This window comes from Papio anubis, chromosome 14, assembly GCF_008728515.1.
Source record: "Papio anubis isolate 15944 chromosome 14, Panubis1.0, whole genome shotgun sequence".
In the NCBI taxonomy this organism is placed as follows: domain Eukaryota; kingdom Metazoa; phylum Chordata; class Mammalia; order Primates; family Cercopithecidae; genus Papio; species Papio anubis.
Window position 1 is genome coordinate 88,233,219 of NC_044989.1, and position 20,873 is coordinate 88,254,091.

The 20,873-nt window shown below is 42.5% G+C and overlaps 1 protein-coding gene across 3 annotated transcripts in view; it reads left to right on the top strand.

The window, feature by feature from the left end:
• The first annotated feature begins 345 nt into the window (after positions 1 to 345).
• The window catches only part of RPIA (ribose 5-phosphate isomerase A), a 54,131-nt gene continuing 33,603 nt past the window's right edge, over positions 346 to 20,873 (top strand). Inside the window, exons 1-3 of one of the 3 annotated variants that reach the window (XM_003908950.4) lie at positions 346 to 674; positions 7,119 to 7,179; positions 8,639 to 8,694. In XM_003908950.4, coding sequence (XP_003908999.1) covers positions 390 to 674; positions 7,119 to 7,179; positions 8,639 to 8,694 — 402 coding nt within the window. In that variant the 5' untranslated portion in view covers positions 346 to 389. Of the gene's footprint in view, positions 675 to 5,299; positions 6,567 to 6,681; positions 6,959 to 7,118; positions 7,180 to 8,638; positions 8,695 to 20,873 lie in introns of those variants that run through there. The other 2 variants (XM_031655342.1, XM_031655341.1) reach the window with 2 other exon arrangements.

Below are 20,873 nucleotides of genomic sequence, written 5' to 3' on the forward strand. Positions count from 1 at the left end.
TTCTCGTCCATGGCCACGTTCTCACTGCTGGGAGAAACAACAGGGTCAGGTCTAACACTCCTTTCTCGGATGCATGGGCGAACAGAAATATCCCTGGCCTTCACCTAATCGTGGCCTGAGAACACTTCCCCCGGGTAAGCAGTCACCAGACTGATATTCCCACAGAGCGAAGTGCCGGAGCCCGTCGCCGGCGATTGCGCATCTCGTCGCGGAGAGCATTATGGGGTTGGTAGTCCAGACTGAGGCGCAGATAGCGGTCCTCGAAGCCATAGAACCACACTTCCCAGCAAGGCCCGCGCAGCAGGGCACGCAGAGTGTGTGCGTAAGCGACCAGATTTCCGGGGAAGCCGGGGGCGGGACTTCAGCGGAGGCCGGAGCGAGGCGTCGGGATGCAGCGCCCCGGGCCCTTCAGCACCCTCTACGGGCGGGTCTTGGCCCCGCTGCCCGGGAGGGCCGGGGGCGCGGCCTCTGGCGGAGGAGGGAACAGCTGGGACCTCCCGGGTTCCCACGTGCGGCTGCCTGGGCGTGCACAGTCCGGGACCCGTGGCGGTGCTGGCAACACAAGCACCAGCTGCGGGGACTCCAGCAGCATCTGCCCGGCCCCCTCCACGATGTCCAAGGCTGAGGAGGCCAAGAAGCTGGCGGGCCGCGCGGCCGTGGAGAACCACGTGAGGGTGAGCACCTGGGGACGTGGGGCGCGGGAAGCATGTCCTCGGCGTGTTGGGCTCCAGTTGCGCTTTCTGGGTGCTGCCGAGGCGCGCCTACCTCCTGGCAGGGCGGGGGCTGAGTGAGAGGGTAGAGAGTGTGCACTTTACCCGAGTTTAGACCCCTCTTCCTTGCTCCTTAAAGACTTTTTAGATGTGGAATCGGTTGGGGGCGAATCTTCTAATATTTGAGCTTTCGAAAGACTCCTTGTCTAGCTGGAACAGTTTGCAAAGTGGAGCCTGGTGTTGTGTCATGTTTGGAATGGGGGCTAGAGGCACTTGCCTTGTGGTCTCCTTATCAATAAATGGAAAATGGTGGGCTTTGGGACTGCGGAGAGGTTTTCATTTCTCGTTACTGACCCGGAAGCCGGCGGAGAGTTGGTTTGCTAGTGCTTTGAAATTTCAGTCGAAGGTGGTTCTGGGCTTGGTGCGCGCCGGCCCCTGAGTGAACTCCTGGAGGGAAGGGAAGACCCGGGACTTCAAACTTCTTTCTTTCCATAGGGCGGGGTGGACTAAGTCTGGAGGATGCTGGTTTATTTTTTAAGGCGGGGCTGCAGAGATGTTTAGCTGTTATTCGGTCAGGTCGTGGTCCCTACTTGTTTGTTAAGTGGCATGGTGCTGTTAGTGGAGTTTTTTTTTTTTAAAATCCAGGTGGTTTTGCTGTCAGCAATCAAGTTAATTATCTTATTTGTAATAAGGAAGCCAAGTGGAGTATGTCTGCCCTGTGGTGTAGTTTCCTTGGTCTTACTGGTTTTTTATTTCTCATTTCTACTTATTAGAAAGTGGTATTAGAGTCTCTTTTCTTCTCCGATAATAGTTCTTTACATTTGTTAATGCTTTACTCAACAAAATTATTTTGCTTAGATGATGTTTGATGAGCTTCACCACAGCGTGTTTGAGTGGGAGTGGACAGTGTGGTAACCTGTGGCTCAGCCAGTTCTGTGGGAGGGATGTTCCAGTGTTCCCTTCTACCCTTTCCACTGCTACCCTGTTCTGGTGTAGCCTGTTGCAAGTCTGATTGGCAATAGGATTTTCTATGGGGATTAACAGAGATAATGTAAAATGTGTTAATTTGACCCTACCGTTGGGATTCAGTGCCTCAGTTGTAAAAGTGAGACAATAAGCTGAAATTTCAAAATGTCTGCATAAAGTGAATAGCTAATAGTTAAATGTAATCCGCATGAGAATACAATTAGAAAACCACCATATCTAAGTTGTTCAGTTAATGAATTTATGTTAATATTTAGTGGCACATCTCCCTGACCTTTGTGTTATAGTTATGTATTTGATTAAATAAAAATCTGCAGGCCCTGACCTTAGGCTAGAGCCCCAAAACACCGGATTCTGACCACATTTCATGAAGTTAGGCGATTTTGGGGAGATCTACAGTGACCTTTTGGGGGCACCTGTTAAAGTCATATATGCCCTTCAGGGTTTGGCTTAAAGTCCATTTCCTCCTTTCAGTTTTTCCTTAGCGTCCTAAGGAGAGGAAGAATTCTTTTCCGCGATTCTGTAGCACTTCACGCCTCTTATGTGCTTTATGTTGTATCTTATGTTTTGGTCATCTGTGTGTTCATTTCTTCCAGCCCCTTAAAGGGTAAGCTCCTGGAGGGCAGTTAACTTTCATTTAGCATTGGTCACAATGGGGCCTGCCCAGTACATGTATGTTCAATTGTGTGCAGTGTGGACACAAATATGAAAGTGTTGGGGTTATTGGAGGTTCTTTGTGTAGAATCTCTGGCGAGTAGGGCTTCCTGTTCCCTAGTCCATTGGAGTTCCAATATGTCAACCACTTCCATGTCTGGGTGGATGGAAAACATGGAGAGTTCTCAGGTGAATCCTTTGTATAGCCACCCTGGGCCCAGCTCTGTCTGTTTCTGGGGGTGTAGCTACCCAGGATGGGCCACCATTCAGAACTAGGCTCTTCTGAACGTCTGTAGCCTCATTCCTTTGTTCTCTTCTTTGGAGCCTAGGCTTTGTTTTTTGACTGGCTAGGTTGAGGAAGCTGATGGGCGGTGGTTCTAGTTGGTTAGCAGAAGTAGTATTTCCAGAGTTACTCCATTCTACAAGCTGAGGGAAGTTCTGATGTTGCGCATACGTGTGGTTTAATATTGCCCATTAGAATGGGGCCACTCCTCTAGCAGGGCCTGCTTGGCAGTCTTCTGCTGTTGGGCCACCTCATAGGCAGCCTTTGGTCACCTCTGGTTGGCTTTGGCAAGGACACTGATTCCTGGGCCAGTCATTTGATTCCAAGGCAGCAGGGATCACATAGTTGAAGAGCTTTAGGCCTGGCAGGGCCTTGCAATTCCTGGTCTCTTCCAAAAGGCAAAGAGGGAACCTTACACAGAGCTTGTCTGATTCATCCGAATTCACCTCTGTGCCACCTGCCTGCTGGGGACTGTGAGTGACCTGAATGTATGGCTAAGCTTGGTAACCAGGAATCTGGTGATTGAATGACTGTAAAGCTAGAGTTCCTAGCTTCAGGTCAAGTGTGAAGGTCAGGCTAATTCTATCTAGTGTGATATTTTAAACACACACACATACACACAATGTTTTTATCCATGGCTCCTGGTTCATAACACTCATAACTCTTGCTACAGTCTTTTGTTATATTTGGGGTGCTTTAGGGCCCAGAGCAGGCCTCAGAAAACAGAATCTTCTTCTCTTACCTTCTGCCCTCCTTCCGCTTGCTCCTTTCTCTCCCCAGTGCTTTTCTGTCTTGGAGCTGGCCATAAAGAAATTCTGTGACCTATGTTGTCTGATTGTAGGTCATTAAGATCCCCATTTCAGAAGGGTTCCTCTTCCATAGCCTGGAGGAAGGAATGCTGCAGGTGAAGAATCTGAACAGACTGCCCTTGCAGGGTTTCCCCAGTCAGTCTGCTAGTATTGGATCATGCCATTTTTGTCCAGTCACATTTCTAGGCCCTTGTAATTCCTGGTCTTTTCCAAGATCCAATCATATCTATTCGATAAAGTCTCAAAAAAAAAAAAAAAAGGCTCAAGAGGACAGGGTTTGGAAGCTTCTGGAGAGCAGAACATATGAAGGTCCCTGGAGGATGGTGTGCCTAGAGAGAGCATGGAAGCTCTGTGCTCCTTCTTACATGCCTTTACCTATGCATCTCTTCATCTGTATCCTTCATCATAGCCTTTATAATAAATTGGTAAACATGTTTCCCTGAGTTCTGTGAGCCACTCTAGCAAGTTAATCAAACCCAAAGAGAGGGTTGTGGGAACTCCAACTTGAAGCTGGCAAGTCAGAAGTTCTGGAGGCCTGAACTTGCATTTGGTAGGAAGGAGGAGGCAATCTTGGGAGTTGAGCCCTCAACCAGTGGAACCTTATGGTATCTCCAAGTAGAGAGTGTTGAAATTGATTTGGAGGATACCCAGCTGGTGTCTGCTGCAGAGTAGATTGCTTGCTTGGGATATGGGGAGAAATCCCCATACATTTGGTTACAGAAGTCTTCTGTGTTGATAATTGTTGTGGTGTGAGAGCAGAGGAAAAAGTTTGAGTTTTTCCACATTCAGACATAGGACATTTTCTCATTGCTTGAAGATTTTTATATGTGAGATATTTAGCCATTTTGAATGTTTCTGTGCTGTGATGTGTCATTTACTTGTCTTGAAGTCCTTGCCTTTGGAGATTGTCCAGGTAGCTAAACAACTGTATTAGACACATTGCCTTCTTGAGAGCATTGGCACAGGTGGAATCCTGACCTAGTGCGAACCGTGTTCTGATAACCCAAGCCCCTGATGTATTCAGTGACTTTGGAACTGTGAGCTAGTAAAAGCAGTTTCCACCAGGTCAGTAACACAAAAGTTGTTGGGTAAAGTCTTCTGTAGGTAGGAGAGGCTATAGAAGCATTTTTAGTGTACATGTATGTGGTTGTGGGGACATTAGTATTTGATTTTTTTTTTTTTTTTTTTTGGTAACTCTATTTGTTGGTCATTCTTACTAATCTTTTCTAGTTATAGATGTAGTCTAACTGTGAGAAGGACCATATCTAACGTGAGGCCTATGGGCTCACTTTAAGTATTCCTATGGCCTTTGTCCTGTGGGGAATGAAGGAATTTAGTTGTGGCCTTGTTTGTCCTGAAGGCCCTTCAGGACTTTTCTTCTTCCTAAAAAGAAGGTTTTACTATGGGCTTTCCTTTGTCAGATAAATTGTTTATCAGTTGTTGGAAATCTTAAGAAATTTGAAGTAGATTGATGTTTCAGCAAATTGAACTTCCGGAAGTTGCTTATTCGATTGAAATGGCTCATCCTGTAATCCCAGCACTTTGGGAGGCAGAGTTGAGAGAATCACTTGAGGCCAGGAGTTCGAGACTAGCCTGGTTGACAGTGAGACTGTGTCTCTTAAAATAATTTAAAAATTAGCTGGGCGTGGTGGCATGTTCCTGTAGTACTAGCTATGTGGGAAGCTGAGGCAGTAGGGTTGTATGAGCCCAGGAGTTTGAGGATGAGTTTGTATATATGTGTGTGTGTCGGGAGGGGGCATTGATATTATTTATATGTATTGTAAATATATATACAAGATCTGTATCTTGTATGTATATTTAAAACAGGTAAAATCACACATATATAAAATGAATATATGTCAAAGATTTTATTTAACTCACTAAATTAGGGAACTGGAAAAGTTACTAGAACCTGTTCGTAGGTGTCTTAGTCCATTTTGTGCTGCTATAATAGAATACCTGAGACTGAGTAATTTATAATGAACAAAAATGTTTTGGCTTATACTTCTGAAGGCTACGAAGTCCAGTATCAAGGTGCTGGCATCTGGTGAGAGAGAACAGATGTTGCGGTGCTATGGGTGGGCACCAATCCCACCCATGAGGGTGGAGCCCTCTGACCCAATCACCTCGTAAAGATCCCACTTCTTAATATTGTTATAATGGCAATTAACTTTCAACATGAGTTTTGGTGGAGATGTTCAAAGCAAACAGGAGAAGTCAACCATAAGCTCATATGTAGTAAAAAAAAATCTTAAAATGAGTTTAGAAGATCTGTTAATAATTGTATCTCATAGAACACTATTAATTTGCTTTTCTATGAACAAAAATTACTTGCTTTGTTAACGGTTTTCCGCAAGTTAAAGTGTATCTCTATAGAGTCGTCATATATCTTAAAGACAAAGGCACATACCTTCTTCAAGTCAGACAATACAATCAGGTTCCAGCATCCCATTGGAAGGATATCCAGTAGTCTCTTTTGCTCATTTCAAAGTCTGAAGTTTTTCCTTACAATATTGAACTCATCTATAAAGTGTTAATAGTGGGTCTCTGGGTCATAAGTGATTGTTGTGAGATTTGACTTTATATTAACATTTATAAGCCTTCTTGGTAGGTGCTTAATACATGGTAGCTGCCGCTTTGGTGTTCAGTTGACTTTGCCTTGCACCGGCAGGAGATAGATGTCAGGAAGTTGCTTAGGCACTGAACTCCATATTAGTTCCTGACTGTTAGTACCCTGGCCTCGTTTTGCTCTTTGTGGTCTAGTAGACTCAGCTGAGCTTTTACTCTGTCTTTGGTCTGTTTGTAGGTACCTTCTTTGTTTCTTAAGGTGGTAGGCTCGGTATTGTGATGTCTGCTTGTACTTTGTACTCAAGAAGTGCTCTGCTCTGTTACGATCCTTCCTATTGCAGATGAAGACTATTTTTCATGTTCTTAACTAAGCCTTTGCCCTCTTCCCATTTTCTCTGAGGCAGGCTCATGCAAAATGAGCACCCCGTGGCGTCACCTCGGCAGATGCTGACATACTTTATTATTTTGAGGTTACTTCAGGCCCTCCCTTTGTCTGCTGACTTTGGGAGAGCTCTAGATGGTGGGCCTGATGTGTCTTGTGGTGCTACCAACTTGAAGGTGCCTGTGGGAGACACTGAAGCCAGAAGCCTTAGCTTTCCTCCTTTACTCAGGCTCCAGGCTCTATTTTATTTTATTTTTTTTTTAAAGTGTTTTTCTAATTACCTCCTTGGGGTTGGCCAGGAATCTTTTTCTTTCTTCTTCTTCTTTCTTTCTTTCTTTTTTTTTTTTAAACACACTGTTGCTGGCTTGAAATGTTGGGAATCTTTAAGTGTTTATATGCAGGCCGTTTCTGTGAGGGTGACGCAAGTTGCTATTCAGTTGCAAGTAATTGCACCAATTATTTGGTAGAATGGAGGGAGGAAGTGGTGGTGTTGACAGTGTCAGAAACAAGGGAGGAGAGCCTTGTTGAACATTTGTCCACCACGCGTAGGTTAAAGTACAGCATTGAGGTTCAGTGTTTATGTTCCTATAAAATAGGCACGGTACCTGTCTTGTACCTGTGTTGGTGAATTGCTGTTCATAATAATTTTATAGCTTTAGGAAGTGGGCTGACAAAGGAGTAAAATATGGTATTAATAAGTTTTGTTTTTTCTTCCCCCCTTTTGGCAGAATAACCAAGTGCTGGGAATTGGAAGCGGTTCGACAATTGTCCACGCTGTCCAGCGAATAGGTATGCTCTCTCACTGTCTACTGGATGCTTTGTGGGTGATGATGGGGTAGGGAGGTAGAGGAGAGGGAGGAAGTGGCACACAGGTTTGGCATTGCCCTTTTGGCTTCAGCAGTACAGAGCTGGAGAGAGGGACTACCTGAGGTCAGCTGTTTCTGCTCTTTTGTGGAGAGAGGGAATCTTGGGCCTCTTCATCCAACTTTGAAGGGTGTCCTTGCCTTTGTTTACTCTACTCAGCTGGAGGGGAGGAGCTGACTTAGCTCGAGGTCCCAATATAATTTTAATTATGTCAGTGGCATTCTACCATTGAGTTCTTTGCGTGATCTCAGACTTCCTCAGGCAGATAATTGAGGCCACAGTGGGTTTGCCCTGTCCATGCCCCTGGACTGGATGTGGGGCTCCTGCCATTGATGGCTGGTTCCTGCAGGTGCTCATTTCACACTGATTAGGGTGTCTCTATGCTTAGGAAAGGCTCAGGAATTATCAGCCCCTGTGACTACTCGACAGGTTTTACTGCCCTGCTCTTTGTTTGTAAGAACAAAGCCCAGAGGAGAGGCCTGCCTGAATGCCGAATTCTTTTAGGTGCCAAGGGGCAGAGCCCAGGAGGGAAAGTCGAGGAACACTTTGTTATGAAGGAGTGGTTGTAGTGCTGGTGTGATGGCTTCTGGAAGCCTTCTCATTGGCCAAATAGGAGCTTTTGTGTTGTATACCTTTCAGTCTTAACCAAGTATCTGGAGAATACTTTCAGGGCACAGGGGTTACTATGGATTTTGTAATAGTGGCACCCAAACCTCCCAAGATGCACTCAGTGATTAAAAAGACATGAAATTTTAATAAGAGGTTTTTCCTGAAGTCTTTTTTTTTTTTTTTTTTAATCAAACTTTCCTGAAAGGTACAAATCCAAATTGAAAAAATAAATCTCCTTTAGCCACTCTCTGGGGCCTACAAATAAGTATATTTTTTACTAAAATGCAAAAGTAAAGTTCTGGCTTTTTCCTAGAAGAGGCAATATAGGGGAGTTAAGACTGTGTGGCTAGACGGCCTGGGATCATGTCCCAGCTGTGCCCCTTATTAGCAGTATAACTACCAAATTACATTACCTCTCTGAACCTCAGTTGCCTTATCTGCAAAATGGGGAAAATAGTTTAACCTTTTGGGTTGTTAGGATTAAGAATCCATATATACAAAGTTTTTAAAATGTTGTCAGGCACGTAACAATAGCAAACACTGACTCTCCTTTCTGTGGTCCGTGCTTACCTCTCCAGGCTTTCTTGTGTCGCTATCTTCTGGTGTGTGAAGTACAGTCACTAGCTTTCCCACCAAGGAGGGGGACACAGGGTGAAAGGCAGCTGTCCTTGGGAAATAGATCTTCCCTTGTCTGTTGGATTTGAGCAAACACATATGACAAGGAAAATAAAGTGAGGAGAGTGAAAAACTGCCAATATGGCTTTTGTTTCCACAGCTGAAAGGGTGAAGCAAGAGAATCTGAACCTCGTCTGTATTCCCACTTCCTTCCAGGTATGTCCTGCTTGCCATCTGCATCGTGACAGCTTCTGCTGTATCTTCTGGTTCCCCGAGGTTGTGGACACATGGCCTTGTCTTGTACCTCAAGGTTGTTCTAGGTCAGAGAGTCCAGGAATAGGAGAGTTTATTGACCAAGTATTCCTTCTTGGAATTGTAGTTTTAGGTGCATTTGTTTATTTACTCGGAGAATGTTTCAGTGCATGTTGAGTTTAGGCACTACGGAGTATGCAGAGATGGCCAGGTATTCTCTCTCCTCAAGGAATATTATTCCTGTTTATAGGTGAAAATCAGGCTAGGCCAGGTGTGGTGGCTCATGCCTGTAATCCCAAGTACTTTGGGAGGCCAAGGTAGGCAGATCCCTTGAGCCCAGGAGTTCAAGATCAGCCTGGGCGATATGGTGAAAGCCTGCCTCTACAAAAAATACAAAAATTATCTGGGTGTGGCGGCTTGTACCTGTAGTTCCAACTAGGTGGGAGGCTGAGGCGGGAGATCTCCCTTGAGCCCAGGGAGGTCCAGGCTGCAGTGAGGTGTGATTGTGCCAGTGCACTCCAGCCTTGGCGACAGAGTGAGACCCTGTCTCAAGAAGAAAAAAAAGAATCAGGCTAAAAGGAATTAAGCAATGTGTTAGTAATACAAGTACATCATAAATTAGTAGGAGCTGATGGAGGAAAGCAGTGGAGCCAGTTAAATATAGGGAGAGATAAGGAAAGAGCAGGTTTTGGGAAGTAGAAGGGAAGACAGTTGCTCAAATGGAGCCAACTCTTGTCCCTCATCTGGCCATTGCAGGGAGGAGTATGTGTATAATCTCTCATTGGATTAGTCAAGGTGATACTATGCACTGGGGTAGGAGGTGAGATTTATGAGTGACTGATGCTTCCGGGACTTTATGGGCTTAGGCTTGGACAGCTGGGTTTCTTAGGAAACCCTCCCAATCCTGGAGGCACAGAATGCTGGTAGCCTGCAGCCAGCTTTGGTGAAGGGAGAGAGGTTAAGGTTCCTTCTAAACCAGACTGGCCTCAGCTTAACAGTAGGGAGCAAGGCAGAGTTTCCAGTTAGACAGATTAGGGAGTTGGATAGTGCATACTGTTGGAGCTTCCTTGATGTTAAATCTCTCGGAGACCTTAAACAAGGTGAATGGCCACCCAGGGGACTGAAGGCAATACCTTAAGTGTTTTTTATTGCATTTTTTTTTTTTTTTAATTCTACTGTCTTGAGGAGACAATTTTAAAGCCTTAGTGGCTTGTGGTGGATTTTTTTTAGTCTTTTGGGAAGCTAATTATCTAATTTTTCCAACTGACTTGATCATCAAATACTTTTATTTCTTAGTTAATAAATTACATTGGTGTTTATTTTTAAAGTTATATATGCACGTGCATGGAAGAAACAAATAATTGAAGTCTTTTTATTTAAAAGAGATAAAAGCACAGTCCCCTCACCTTCCCTGAGATGACCACTACCCAGAAAGCACACTCTTCTCACCTCCCCAGCCCTCACCTCCACTATTTCTTGCTCTTTACATGGACATACTTTTAGCTCTTTTAGGTGATTGGATATTTGCCCCAGTATTTTGAAACTACATGCTTTTCTTGATCTTTTAAAATTTTTCTCAACTAGGTTGACCCAAAAGGTTAAAATAACAGCCACTATGGATTTAAGTCAAAGTTAATTTTATTCTGAGCCAAGTTTGAGGACTATAGACCAGGGACACAGACTCAGAGCAAACTGGGAGCATGTCCCTTTCTGTTGTAATTCAGTAGGTCAGAATTAGAGGAAAGAGTATGTTGGATAAAACAGACAATAGAAGACCACCTTACATACGTTCTGTGGCTGTAGTTCAAATTGATGAGCTAACATAATTTTGGCTGGAGTTTTATTCTTTTGGTAACATTTTTGCAGTATTTATAGTATTTGTAACATAGGAATATTAGAAAGACATTTTCCTGTCTTCTGACCCCTCCAAACTGTTCCAACCTCTGCCTGTTACCCAGTTGCAAAGTCACTTCCATATTTTCAGGTATCTTCTCAGCAGCACCCCACTCTGCTGGTACCAATTTATTAGTCCATTTTCACAATGGTGATAAATACATACATGAGACTGGGCAATTTATGAAAGAAAGAGGTTTAATTGGACTTGCAGTTCCATGTGACTGGGGAAGCCTCACATCATGGTGGAAGGCAGGGAGGGGCAAGTCCCATTCTACATGGGTGGCAGCAGGCAGAGAGAGAATGAGGAAGACCCAAGAGCAGAAACCCCTGATAAAACCATCAGATCTCATGAGACTTACTACCACGAGAGCAGTATGGAGGTAACAGCCCTCATGATTTAATTATCTCCCACCAGGTCCCTCCTACAACACATGGGAATTATGGGAATGCAATTTGAGATGAGATTTGAGTGGGGACACAGAGCCAAACCATGTCACCTGTATACCATATATTATTTTCAGCAGGGTATAGAAATTAAGGGTCATCTCTCTCACCACTCCTGTTCAACATAGTATTGGAAGCTCTGGCTAGGGCCATCAGGCAAGAGAATGAAAGGGTATTCACATAGGAAGAGAGGAAGTCAAACTGTCTCTGTTTGTAGGTGACATGATTCTGTATCTAGAAAACCCCATCCTCTCAGCCGAAAAGCTCCTTAAGCTGATGAGCAACTTTAGCAAAGTCTCAGGATACAAAATCAGTGTGCAAAAATCATAAGCATTCCTATACACCAACAATAGACAAACAGAGAGCCAAATCATGAATGAACTCTCATTCACAGTTGCTATGAAGATAATAAAATACCTAGGAATACAGCTAACAAGGGAAGTGAAGACCTCTTCAAGGAGGACTGCAAACCACTGCTCAAGGAAATGAGGGGACACAAATGGGAAAACGTTGCATACTCATGGATAGGAAGAATCAGTATCATGAAAATGGCCGTACTGCCCAAAGTAATTTATAAATTCAATGCTATTTCCATTAAACTACCATTGACATTCTTCACATAATTAGAAAAAACTACTCTAAAATTCATATGGAACCAAAAAAGAACCTGTATAGCCAAGAGAATTCTAACCAAAAAGAACAAAGCTGGAGGCATCATGCTACTGGACTTCAAACTATAGTAACAAAATCAATAACCAAAACAGCATGGTGCTGGTACAACAGACGCATAGACCAATGGAACAGAATAGAGATCTCAGAAATAAGACTGCACATCTGCAACCATCTGATCTTTGGCAAACCTGACAAAAGCAATGGGGAACAAATTCCTTATTTCATAAATGGTGCCAGGAGAGCTGGCTAACTATACGCAGAAATTGAAACTGTACCTTTTCCTTACACCTTATATGAAAATTAACTCAAGATGGATTAAAGACTTAAATGTAAAACCCTAGAAAATGAAAAACACTATAAAAACCCTAGAAGAAAATACCATTCAGGACATAGGCACTGGCAAACATTTCATGACAACAACATCAAAAGCAATTGCAACAAAAGCCAATATTGACAAATGGGATCTAATTAAAGAGCTTTTGCACAGCAAAAGAAACTATCATCAGAGTGAACAGACAGCCTACAGAATGGGAGAAGATTTTTGCAATCTATTCATCTGACAAAGTTCTAATATCTAGAATCTACAAGGAACTTAAACAAATTTATAAGAAAAAAACCGAACAATCCCATTAAAAAATGGGCAAAGGACATGAACAGACACTTCTCAAAAGAAGACATTTATGTGGCCAGCAAACATGAAAAAAAGCTCAACATCACTAATCATTAGAGACATGCAAATCAAAAGCACAATGAGATACCATCTCATGCTGGTCAGAATGGCAATTATTAATAAGTCAAGAAATGACAGGTGCTGATGAGGCTGTAGAGGCAGGAATGCTTTTATGTTGTTGGTGGGAATGTAAATTAGTTCAACCATTGTGGAAGATGGTGTGGCGATTCCTCAGAGACCTAGAGCCAGAAATATCATTTGAATCAGCAATCGCATTACTGAGTATATACCCAAAAGAATATAAATCATTCTGTTCTAAAGATACATGCACATGTATGTTCATTGCAGCACTATTCATAATGTCAAAGACATAGAATCAACCCAAATGCCGCCAATGATAGACTGGATAAAGAAAATATGGTACATATACACCATAGAATACTGTGTAGCCGTAAAAAGGAATGCGATCATGTCCTCTGCAGGGACATGGGTAGAGCTGGAAGCCAATATCCTCAGCAAACTAACATAGGAACAGAAAACCAAACACCACATGTTCTCACTTATAAGTTGGAGCTGAACAGTGAGAACACATGGACGCAGGGAGGGGAACAACACATTCTGGGGCCTGTGTGGGGAGTGCAGGGGGAAGGAGAACATCAGGATAAATAGCAAATGCATGCAGGGCTTAATACCTAGGTTATGGATTGATAGATGCAGCAGACCACCATGGCACACATTTACCTATGTAAAAAACCTGCACATCCTGCATATGTATCCTGGAACTTTAAATTAAATTTAAAAATAAAGAAATTAAGGATCATATTTATATGATTTCAGGATTCCAGACATTTTGGGGACAGCACAAACTTCCTGAATTTGTTTATAGTGTAGAACTGAAACTGGACTCTTAAGTACTATTATTTAATATGGCCTATCAGCTCCCCATTGGGAAAATATGAGTATTATTTTTAAAAAATCTCTATTCCTACTAACACTGTGTTATATATCTAGTTATTATCCATGTGGGGTGCTAATGCTGTAAGAGTACAGTGAATTAAGCTACATATCCTTGGTAGTAATTTTCCAGGAGGGAGAGGGTTGATAATGTTTGTGCATAAATGTATACCTTGTGTTTCTGCATCCAAAATGGTAGGGCAGATTTTAGAGGCCACTTCAGTTTCCATTTGGATTAGTATGGTCAGTAAACCTTGTTGAGTTTGGACGCATGCTGTTTTCTATCACTGGGTTTTGACATGGCTCCTCGTTAGTTGAGTAGTTGATTTACCTACTTAACAATAGTATCATTATCTTTTTGTGTAGCTTCCCAACCCATACCTTCCTTCTGAAAGAATATTTCTTTTAATCTATTTAGACTGGTAAGTATTGACTTTTCTTGTGATTTTTTTTTTTTTTTTGTCGTTGTTAAATACATTTTTAGCTTGTCCTAATATCTCAAGTCCTGCCTTTATTGCACCTAAGGTTGTTTTTGCCTTAGTTGGCTAGTGCTGTTTTATCCACTAAACATGTTGTTGCCATTGAGCATTTATAATGGAAATCCAATGTGAGTACCAGTTACAAACCCAATAATGTTGGGTGCTCCAAGTTAAAGTGAGAGGAGCAGTAGTTACACCTAGATATAGTTTAGTTTGAGTATACTGTAAGGCTTCTTGTATACTTGTAACATTCCCAAGTATCCTCTGGTGGTACTCTTGTCCACCAAGTAACTCTCACTATTTGATTTCCAGCTTCATTAGAATGTTGTATAGACCAGTCACAAAAACAAGGTCCCTGACTCCTAGGACAGGAGATACTATGGCAAGGCACATAAACTGCAGCTAAATGTCTTCCGTCATATCCAGGAGTTTGTATAGTAAGTGATCATCTGTATTCACAGTAACATAGTGATCTATTTGTAAAGTGTTAAAAATTGCCAGACCAGGCATGGAATTGGGAAGAACTTCCTGGTTCTGTTTCCCTAAATGGGGGCCTCTTGATAGTTTATTACGCCTGAAAAACTGGTGCCATGGGCCGTGGGAACATTGGACTGATTCTAAGAAGTTGATGTCAGGGTTCCAGTATCTTCTTGATATTGAAAAAATGTTTGTCCTACTTTCATATCAGTTAAACAATTTCCCAGTAAGAGGAATGGGGATCAAACAAATGAGGGGGTGTTAGTAGAAATTCAGTCATCATGCAGGAAAATACAAAAACAAAAGGTATATGCAGAAGAAATTCATTGTGAGTTCAGGCCTGGCCTGGTAATTTGGGCAATGTTATCTAGTCAGGTCTTGTCTGCTTCCCAACCTCAGAGGTGTCAGGAATCTTAGAGATCTTTAATTGGAGGTCTCCAGTGGACTTATAAGTTCATTTAGTTGTTGGAGCTTTCTTTAAATGAGAAATGTGGATCCAGGTTCAGCCTTCAAGTTTTGCTGCACAGCGATTAGTTAACAATACCTGATAGAGCCCTTTCCAGTGAGGTTCAAGTGAGTCTTTTAGTTGATGTCGTTTCCAATAAAAAAAGGTCCTTTGGCTAGACATTATGGTATTTAAGATCTTTGTCTCCCGGTAGTACACTGTAAAAAGAATCTTTTATGAATTTCTTTTGGAGAAGGAAGTTTAGTTAAGCCTCGACAATAACTGAGTATAGCACCTTTCAGTAAAGTTGGTTCATATAAATTGTTATCCTGTTTCATAGGTTGACTTGTAATTATCTCGTAATTGATGTTATCCAAGAGAAGTTGCTCTTGGGTTAAGCAAAATCAGTGGAAGAGCCTTTGGCCCAGTATGAAAAGCTTTTGTTAATTTTGCGAGCTGGATCTTTATTATTCCATTTATTTGTTCCACCAATCTAGAAGACTAAGGATGGTATAGACAATGAAAATGTTGGAAAATGGGCCAGATTTTACAAACTGAGTGGACTGTCTTTCTGGTAAAATGAATTCTTCTATCGCTATATAATTTGGAAGGAATTCCCCAAGAGGGAATTATCTGCTTCAACGATATTTTCTTCCTGTGTGTGCCATGACTTCTGCAAGGAAATGTTTCAACTCAGTGAGAGAACATACAAATCATAACCAGGACCTATTTATAATCCTGGGCTGGAGGTAATTGGATAAAATCCACTTGCTAGATATCAAAAGGTCTGGTGGGCAAAGGAAAATGCCCTTGATATCCATGAAGAGGCTGTCCTGGATTATGTTTAGGACAAACTGCACATTTAACGTAAGACTTATGGGTGATTGTGGGTGACTGTTTCCAGTAATACTGTTTTTTCTTAGTCATTTTCTGAGGTCCCTAGTGAGTGAGCTGACAGAAATGTTGTGATACAGGAAATTGAAATAAATTCCAAAGACAAAACAAGTCTGTTGAATCTATACTATAATTTGCAAGTGGGGGAAAGGTGTGTCTCCTTTGTTAGCCATATCTGCTTTTCCTTCTCTGAACCCTTTTCTTGAGCCACTTGGAGTTCCTTTTCAATGGAGCTCATTAAAAAAAAATATAGCCACCTGTGTAGTTTCATCTGCTATTAGTGTTAGAGCAGCCTTTGGCTGCTGCATCAACAAAATACTTTTTCTCGGAAGGGCTGAATTTGGAGTGTCCAGGAATCTTAATAATAGCCTCTTTTTTTTTTTTTTTTTTCTCAGAATTCCTTAGTAGGGGGCTCTAAGTTCTGCCTTGTCCTGGGGGTCTAAACTACTGAAGGGTCTCCCTTTGGGTCAGGATTTTCTCTAAAAGGTGCTATCAAAACTTCTGTGGATGGAGGAGGGAATAAGGAACATCTGATCTGGGCAAAATAGTTCTTTTTTTTTTTTTTGAGACAGGGTCTTGCTCTGTCACCCAGGCTGGAGTATAGTGGCATGATCACAACTCACTGCAGCCTCGGCCTCCTGAGCTCAAGCAATCCTCCTGCCTCAGCCTCCTGAGTAGCTGGGACTACAGGCACATGCCACCATGCCCAGCTTTTAAAAAATTTTTTGTAGAGACGATGTCTCACTATGTTGTGCAGGCTGGTCTCGAACTCCTGGGCTCAAGTGATCCACCCACCTCGGCCTCCCAAAGTGCTGAGATTACAGGTGTGAGCCACTGTGCCCGGTCAAGGCAGTTCTGAAAGCAAAGAATAAGAGGGCTGAAGGAGCAGTTGGAGGGGAGGAGGTGAGACAGTGGGAATGTGAGACAATTTTTTCAGTCAAGGAACAGTTTCCAGAATCTTGTGGTTCACCTCCTGTATGGAAGCAATTTTATCATTACTTCTTTTAGAAGCATTTAAAAACCATTGTAGTAACTATCCCATTCTTTGTGTTTAATTTTTAAGCCTCTCCTTCCAGTTGTGCACATAAATAATTCAATTTTGGGGTGTTGAATGAGCCCCATTTTGGCCAAGTTAAGCTAGTTTAATTTTCAGTGATGTTGGTTCAAGGAGTCAAAAATTTATAAGATAAGGTGCCATAATTTTTAGTCACAAGCCTAGCTGGTATCTTGGAAGATGGTAACTCTCCTTCAGTAGCTTCAAGCTTCAGATGTCTTGTTTGAAGTGTCTCTCCTCCCTTCTCTCTTGTCTGCACCAGATTAGGAATGTGTTCAGGGTCAAAAATGTGTTACTTATGAGTTTCACTCCTCAGGCTCTTACCGTTGTGTTGGTCTGCTCTCTTATGTGTTTCAGGAGAAACTCGCCTGCTATAGCAGCGAGGTGCCCTGAATGCTAGGTGACCAGCCTATTATGAGAGTTCCCTGGAGGAGCTATTACAACTTAAGTGTTTTTCTGTTGATTGTAAAGCCCTTTGGAACCACTGCATGTCATGAGGAATCTCCTCTGACTCTTCCACGGGATTGTCTGTCACCTAAAAATACCTGAGATTCGGGCTGGTGGGTGCAAGTATCCTTTATATTTGGAGCAATTTTATCTCTATTGCTCTTATATAGAATGTAAAGGATTGGTGCAGACAAAGGAGCTTTTGAAAAGAAAAACACTCAGCTAGTCAAAGAAACCACCACAAGGTGGTCAAGCAATAGCTTGGTTTGATATGTTTTAGGGAAACATAAGACATCAATCAGTACGTGTAACATGTGCTTTGGTTCAGTCTGGAAAGGTGGGGCAACTTGAAGCTCGAGGGCAGAGTTGGGGCTTCCAGGACATAGCTGCATTCAAAGATTTTCTGACTGGCAATTGGTTGAAATAATTATTATCTAAAGACCTGGAATCAATAGAAGGGAATGTTTGGGTGAAGATAATGGGTTATGGAGACCAAGATTGTTACTTAAGCAGATGAAGCTTTTAGGTAGCAGGTGTCAGAATAGATTGTAAATGTTTCGTATCAGACTTAAAAAGTGCCAGACTCTTAATTAATTCTCCCCTGCATCAAGGAAAAGACCTGGAAAGGGAAGGGGATTCTTTACAGAATGTAGAGGTTTTTCCCCTACAGGAGACAGCTTTACTGGGCTGTTTCAAAATATGTCAAAGAAATACATTTTAGGGTAAAGTACAGTTTCTTTCAGGACCTGCTGTCATGTGATTCTATACTAGAATCAGATTGGAATTTGGTGTCTTATTGCTACAAATTGTTTTGTTCATCTTAAGATCTGTTTTAGCTGGGAGTGGTGAGGTGTGAGGATTGTTTGAGCTCAGTTTGAGACCAGCCTGGGCAGCATAGTGAGACCCTATTTCTAAAAAAAGATTAAGAACAAAAATCTGTTTTAATGTTAATGGTTGTCAGTTGTGCCTGAATTCCAAAGGGAAGATGGTATAATGAGGCATATCTGACTCCCCTTTCCCATCATGACCTGAACTTGATTTTCAGGTTTTCTTTGGAACTCCCCTGACTGAGAGTAGGGGTCCATCAGTCAGTTGGGAGGCATAGAATTTTGTTTTTGGTTTACAATGTATATAGGGTAAAAAGTTACCCAGTATGGGCCGGGCGTGGTGGCTCACGCCTGTAATCCCAGCACTTTGGGAGGCCGAGGCGGGTGGATCACAAGGTCAGGAGATCGAGACCATGGTGAAACCCCGTCTCTACTAAAAATAGAAAAAATTAGCCGGGCACAGCGGCGGGCGCCTGTAGTCCCAGCTACTCGGGAGGCTGAGGCAGGAGAATGGCGTGAACCCGGGAGGCGGAGCTTGCAGTGAGCCGAGATTGCGCCACTGCACTCCAGCCTGGGCAACAGAGCAAGACTCCGTCTCAAAAAAAAAAAAAAAAAAAGTTACCCAGTATGCAGGTGTCTCAGGATCTGGAGAGAAATGATTGATTCTCTCCTGCATTTATGCTTCATCTGATAGGCAAGAAGGTACAGTCAGCGAATGTTAGTGAAATGTTTGACAAATTCCAGCCTTGCAAGTGAGAGTTCATCTTTAATTTATAGGCCTGGTTTCTCTTACCTGTGTGTTCAACCTGCAGCCATCTTGAGCTGCTTTTAACATTCTTTCAGATTTTCTTTTTCTGACAACTTTAGGTAATTGTAATTCTGAATGGATAAATGGAAGATGAACATTTGCTTATTCTTCACCTTGCTCTCACAGTTCATCCTCCCTCTCCTCTCCTAATTGTCCCAGTACAGTTACATTTTAGTTAGATTTTACTTGTTTTTTTACAGAATTGTAACTGCAAGAACCACACAGTGTTTTATGTATGATTACTTTTCCTTGCCTGCCCAATATTTTGTTTTCCCCAAAGTGGTGAAATCTGTTTTATCCAGCACAGTGGGCATCCCACTCCATCAATTTCATCTGCTTTGTGAAGGCTTTCTGTGTCGTCCAGGATGGTCAACTGCAAGCTGCTCTACTTGGCTGCACTCTTGGGGTCTCCCTTCAGTCAGGAAATTTCCTTCTCTTTTGTCTTGTTTTAGATTGCCCTTGCTGCTGCTGCTGCTACTGCTGCTGCTTTTTTTTTTTTTTTTTTTTTGAGACAGAGTCTCACTCTGTCGTCAGGCTGGAGTGCAGTGGTGCAATTTCAGCTGACTGCAACCTCCACCTCCCGGATTTCAAGTGATTCTCTGCCTCAGCCTCCCAAGTAGCTGGGGCTACAGGCGCCTGCCACCACGCCCAGCTAATATTTTATTTTTAGTAGAGACGGGGTTTCACCATGTTGGCCAGGATAGTCTCGACCTCCTGACCTCGTGACCCACCCGCCTCGGCCTCCCAAAGTGCTGGGATTACAGGCGTGAATCACCGTGCCCAGCCCTTCTTTCTTCTTCTTCTTTCTTCCTCCTTCTACCTCCTTCTCCCTTTTTCTTCTTTCTTCTCCTTTCTTGTTCTTTCTTCTTCTTTCTTCTTTGTTCTTTCTTTTTTTTTAAGATGGTGTCTTGCTCTTGTCACCCAGGCTGGAGCGCAATGGCGTGATCTCAGCTCACTGCAACCTCCGCCTCCCGGGTTCAAGCGATTCTCCTGCCTTAGCCTCCCGAGTAGCTGGGAGTACAGGTGCCCGCCACAATGACCAGCTGATTTTTTTGTATTTTTAGTAGAGATGAGGTTTCACTATGTTGGCCATGACATTTTGGATGTCTGAATATATATATATATATATATATTTTTTTTTTTTTTCTCAAGCTACGAGTAGGACCTTTTTTTTTTTTTTTTCTCGAGACAGTGCCTTCTCACTGTCACCCATGCTGGAGTGCAGTGGTGCAATCTCGGTTCACTGCAGCCTTGACCCCTTGGCCTCTAGCCATCCTCCCACCTCAGCCTCCTGAGTAGCTGGACTACAAATGTGTGCCTCCACACCTGGCTAAGAAAATATCTTTATGCGACTTTTCCTCAGTCAATCATTTGACTCTGTAGAACACTATGTTAAATACTTTCTTAGGAATTTTGTAGGCATTTCTCTGTTGTCTTCTGGTTTTTAATTTGCTGTTGAGGAAGTAGATACCCTTCTGATTTGTGATCCTTTGTGTGAAGTCTGTTTTTAATTCTCAAAGGACTCACATAACCTTTTGTTATCATGTTTTTCTCCAGCATTTTGAAAACACCATGATGTGTGTCTTGGTGTGGATCTATTTTCATCCAGTGTGCTGGGCACTTGCTGGGACAGCTCATCGTCTCTGCAGTTTTGGGAATATTTTCCCTATTATTTATTTCATTTTTCTTCCCGCTGTTTTTTTCTGGTTCATCTTTCTGGGATCTTCTTGTGACTTTGGTGTTTGTGGACAGTCTTATTTTGTCCCTTTGCTTCACTTTTAGCTTTGTCTTTTTCTGACCCTTTTACTGAGCTTTCTTTGTTCTCATGTGTTCAGTTTTTAATTGCTTTTTTTTTGTTTTCTGAAAATTTTCTTAGTAGGATCTTGTTTTTGTTTTATGGTTCATTTTATTTTTCTTCAATTTCTTCTTTGAGGATGTTAATGATTTTTGTTTAAGGGACTTCTTCTTGTACAAGTTTCCTCAGTTGTTTTTTCCAGTTCATGGGAGGTGCACTTCACAGTAAAATTCACTCCTTTTAAATATAATTTTTAGTTTTGACAAGCACAGTCACGTAAC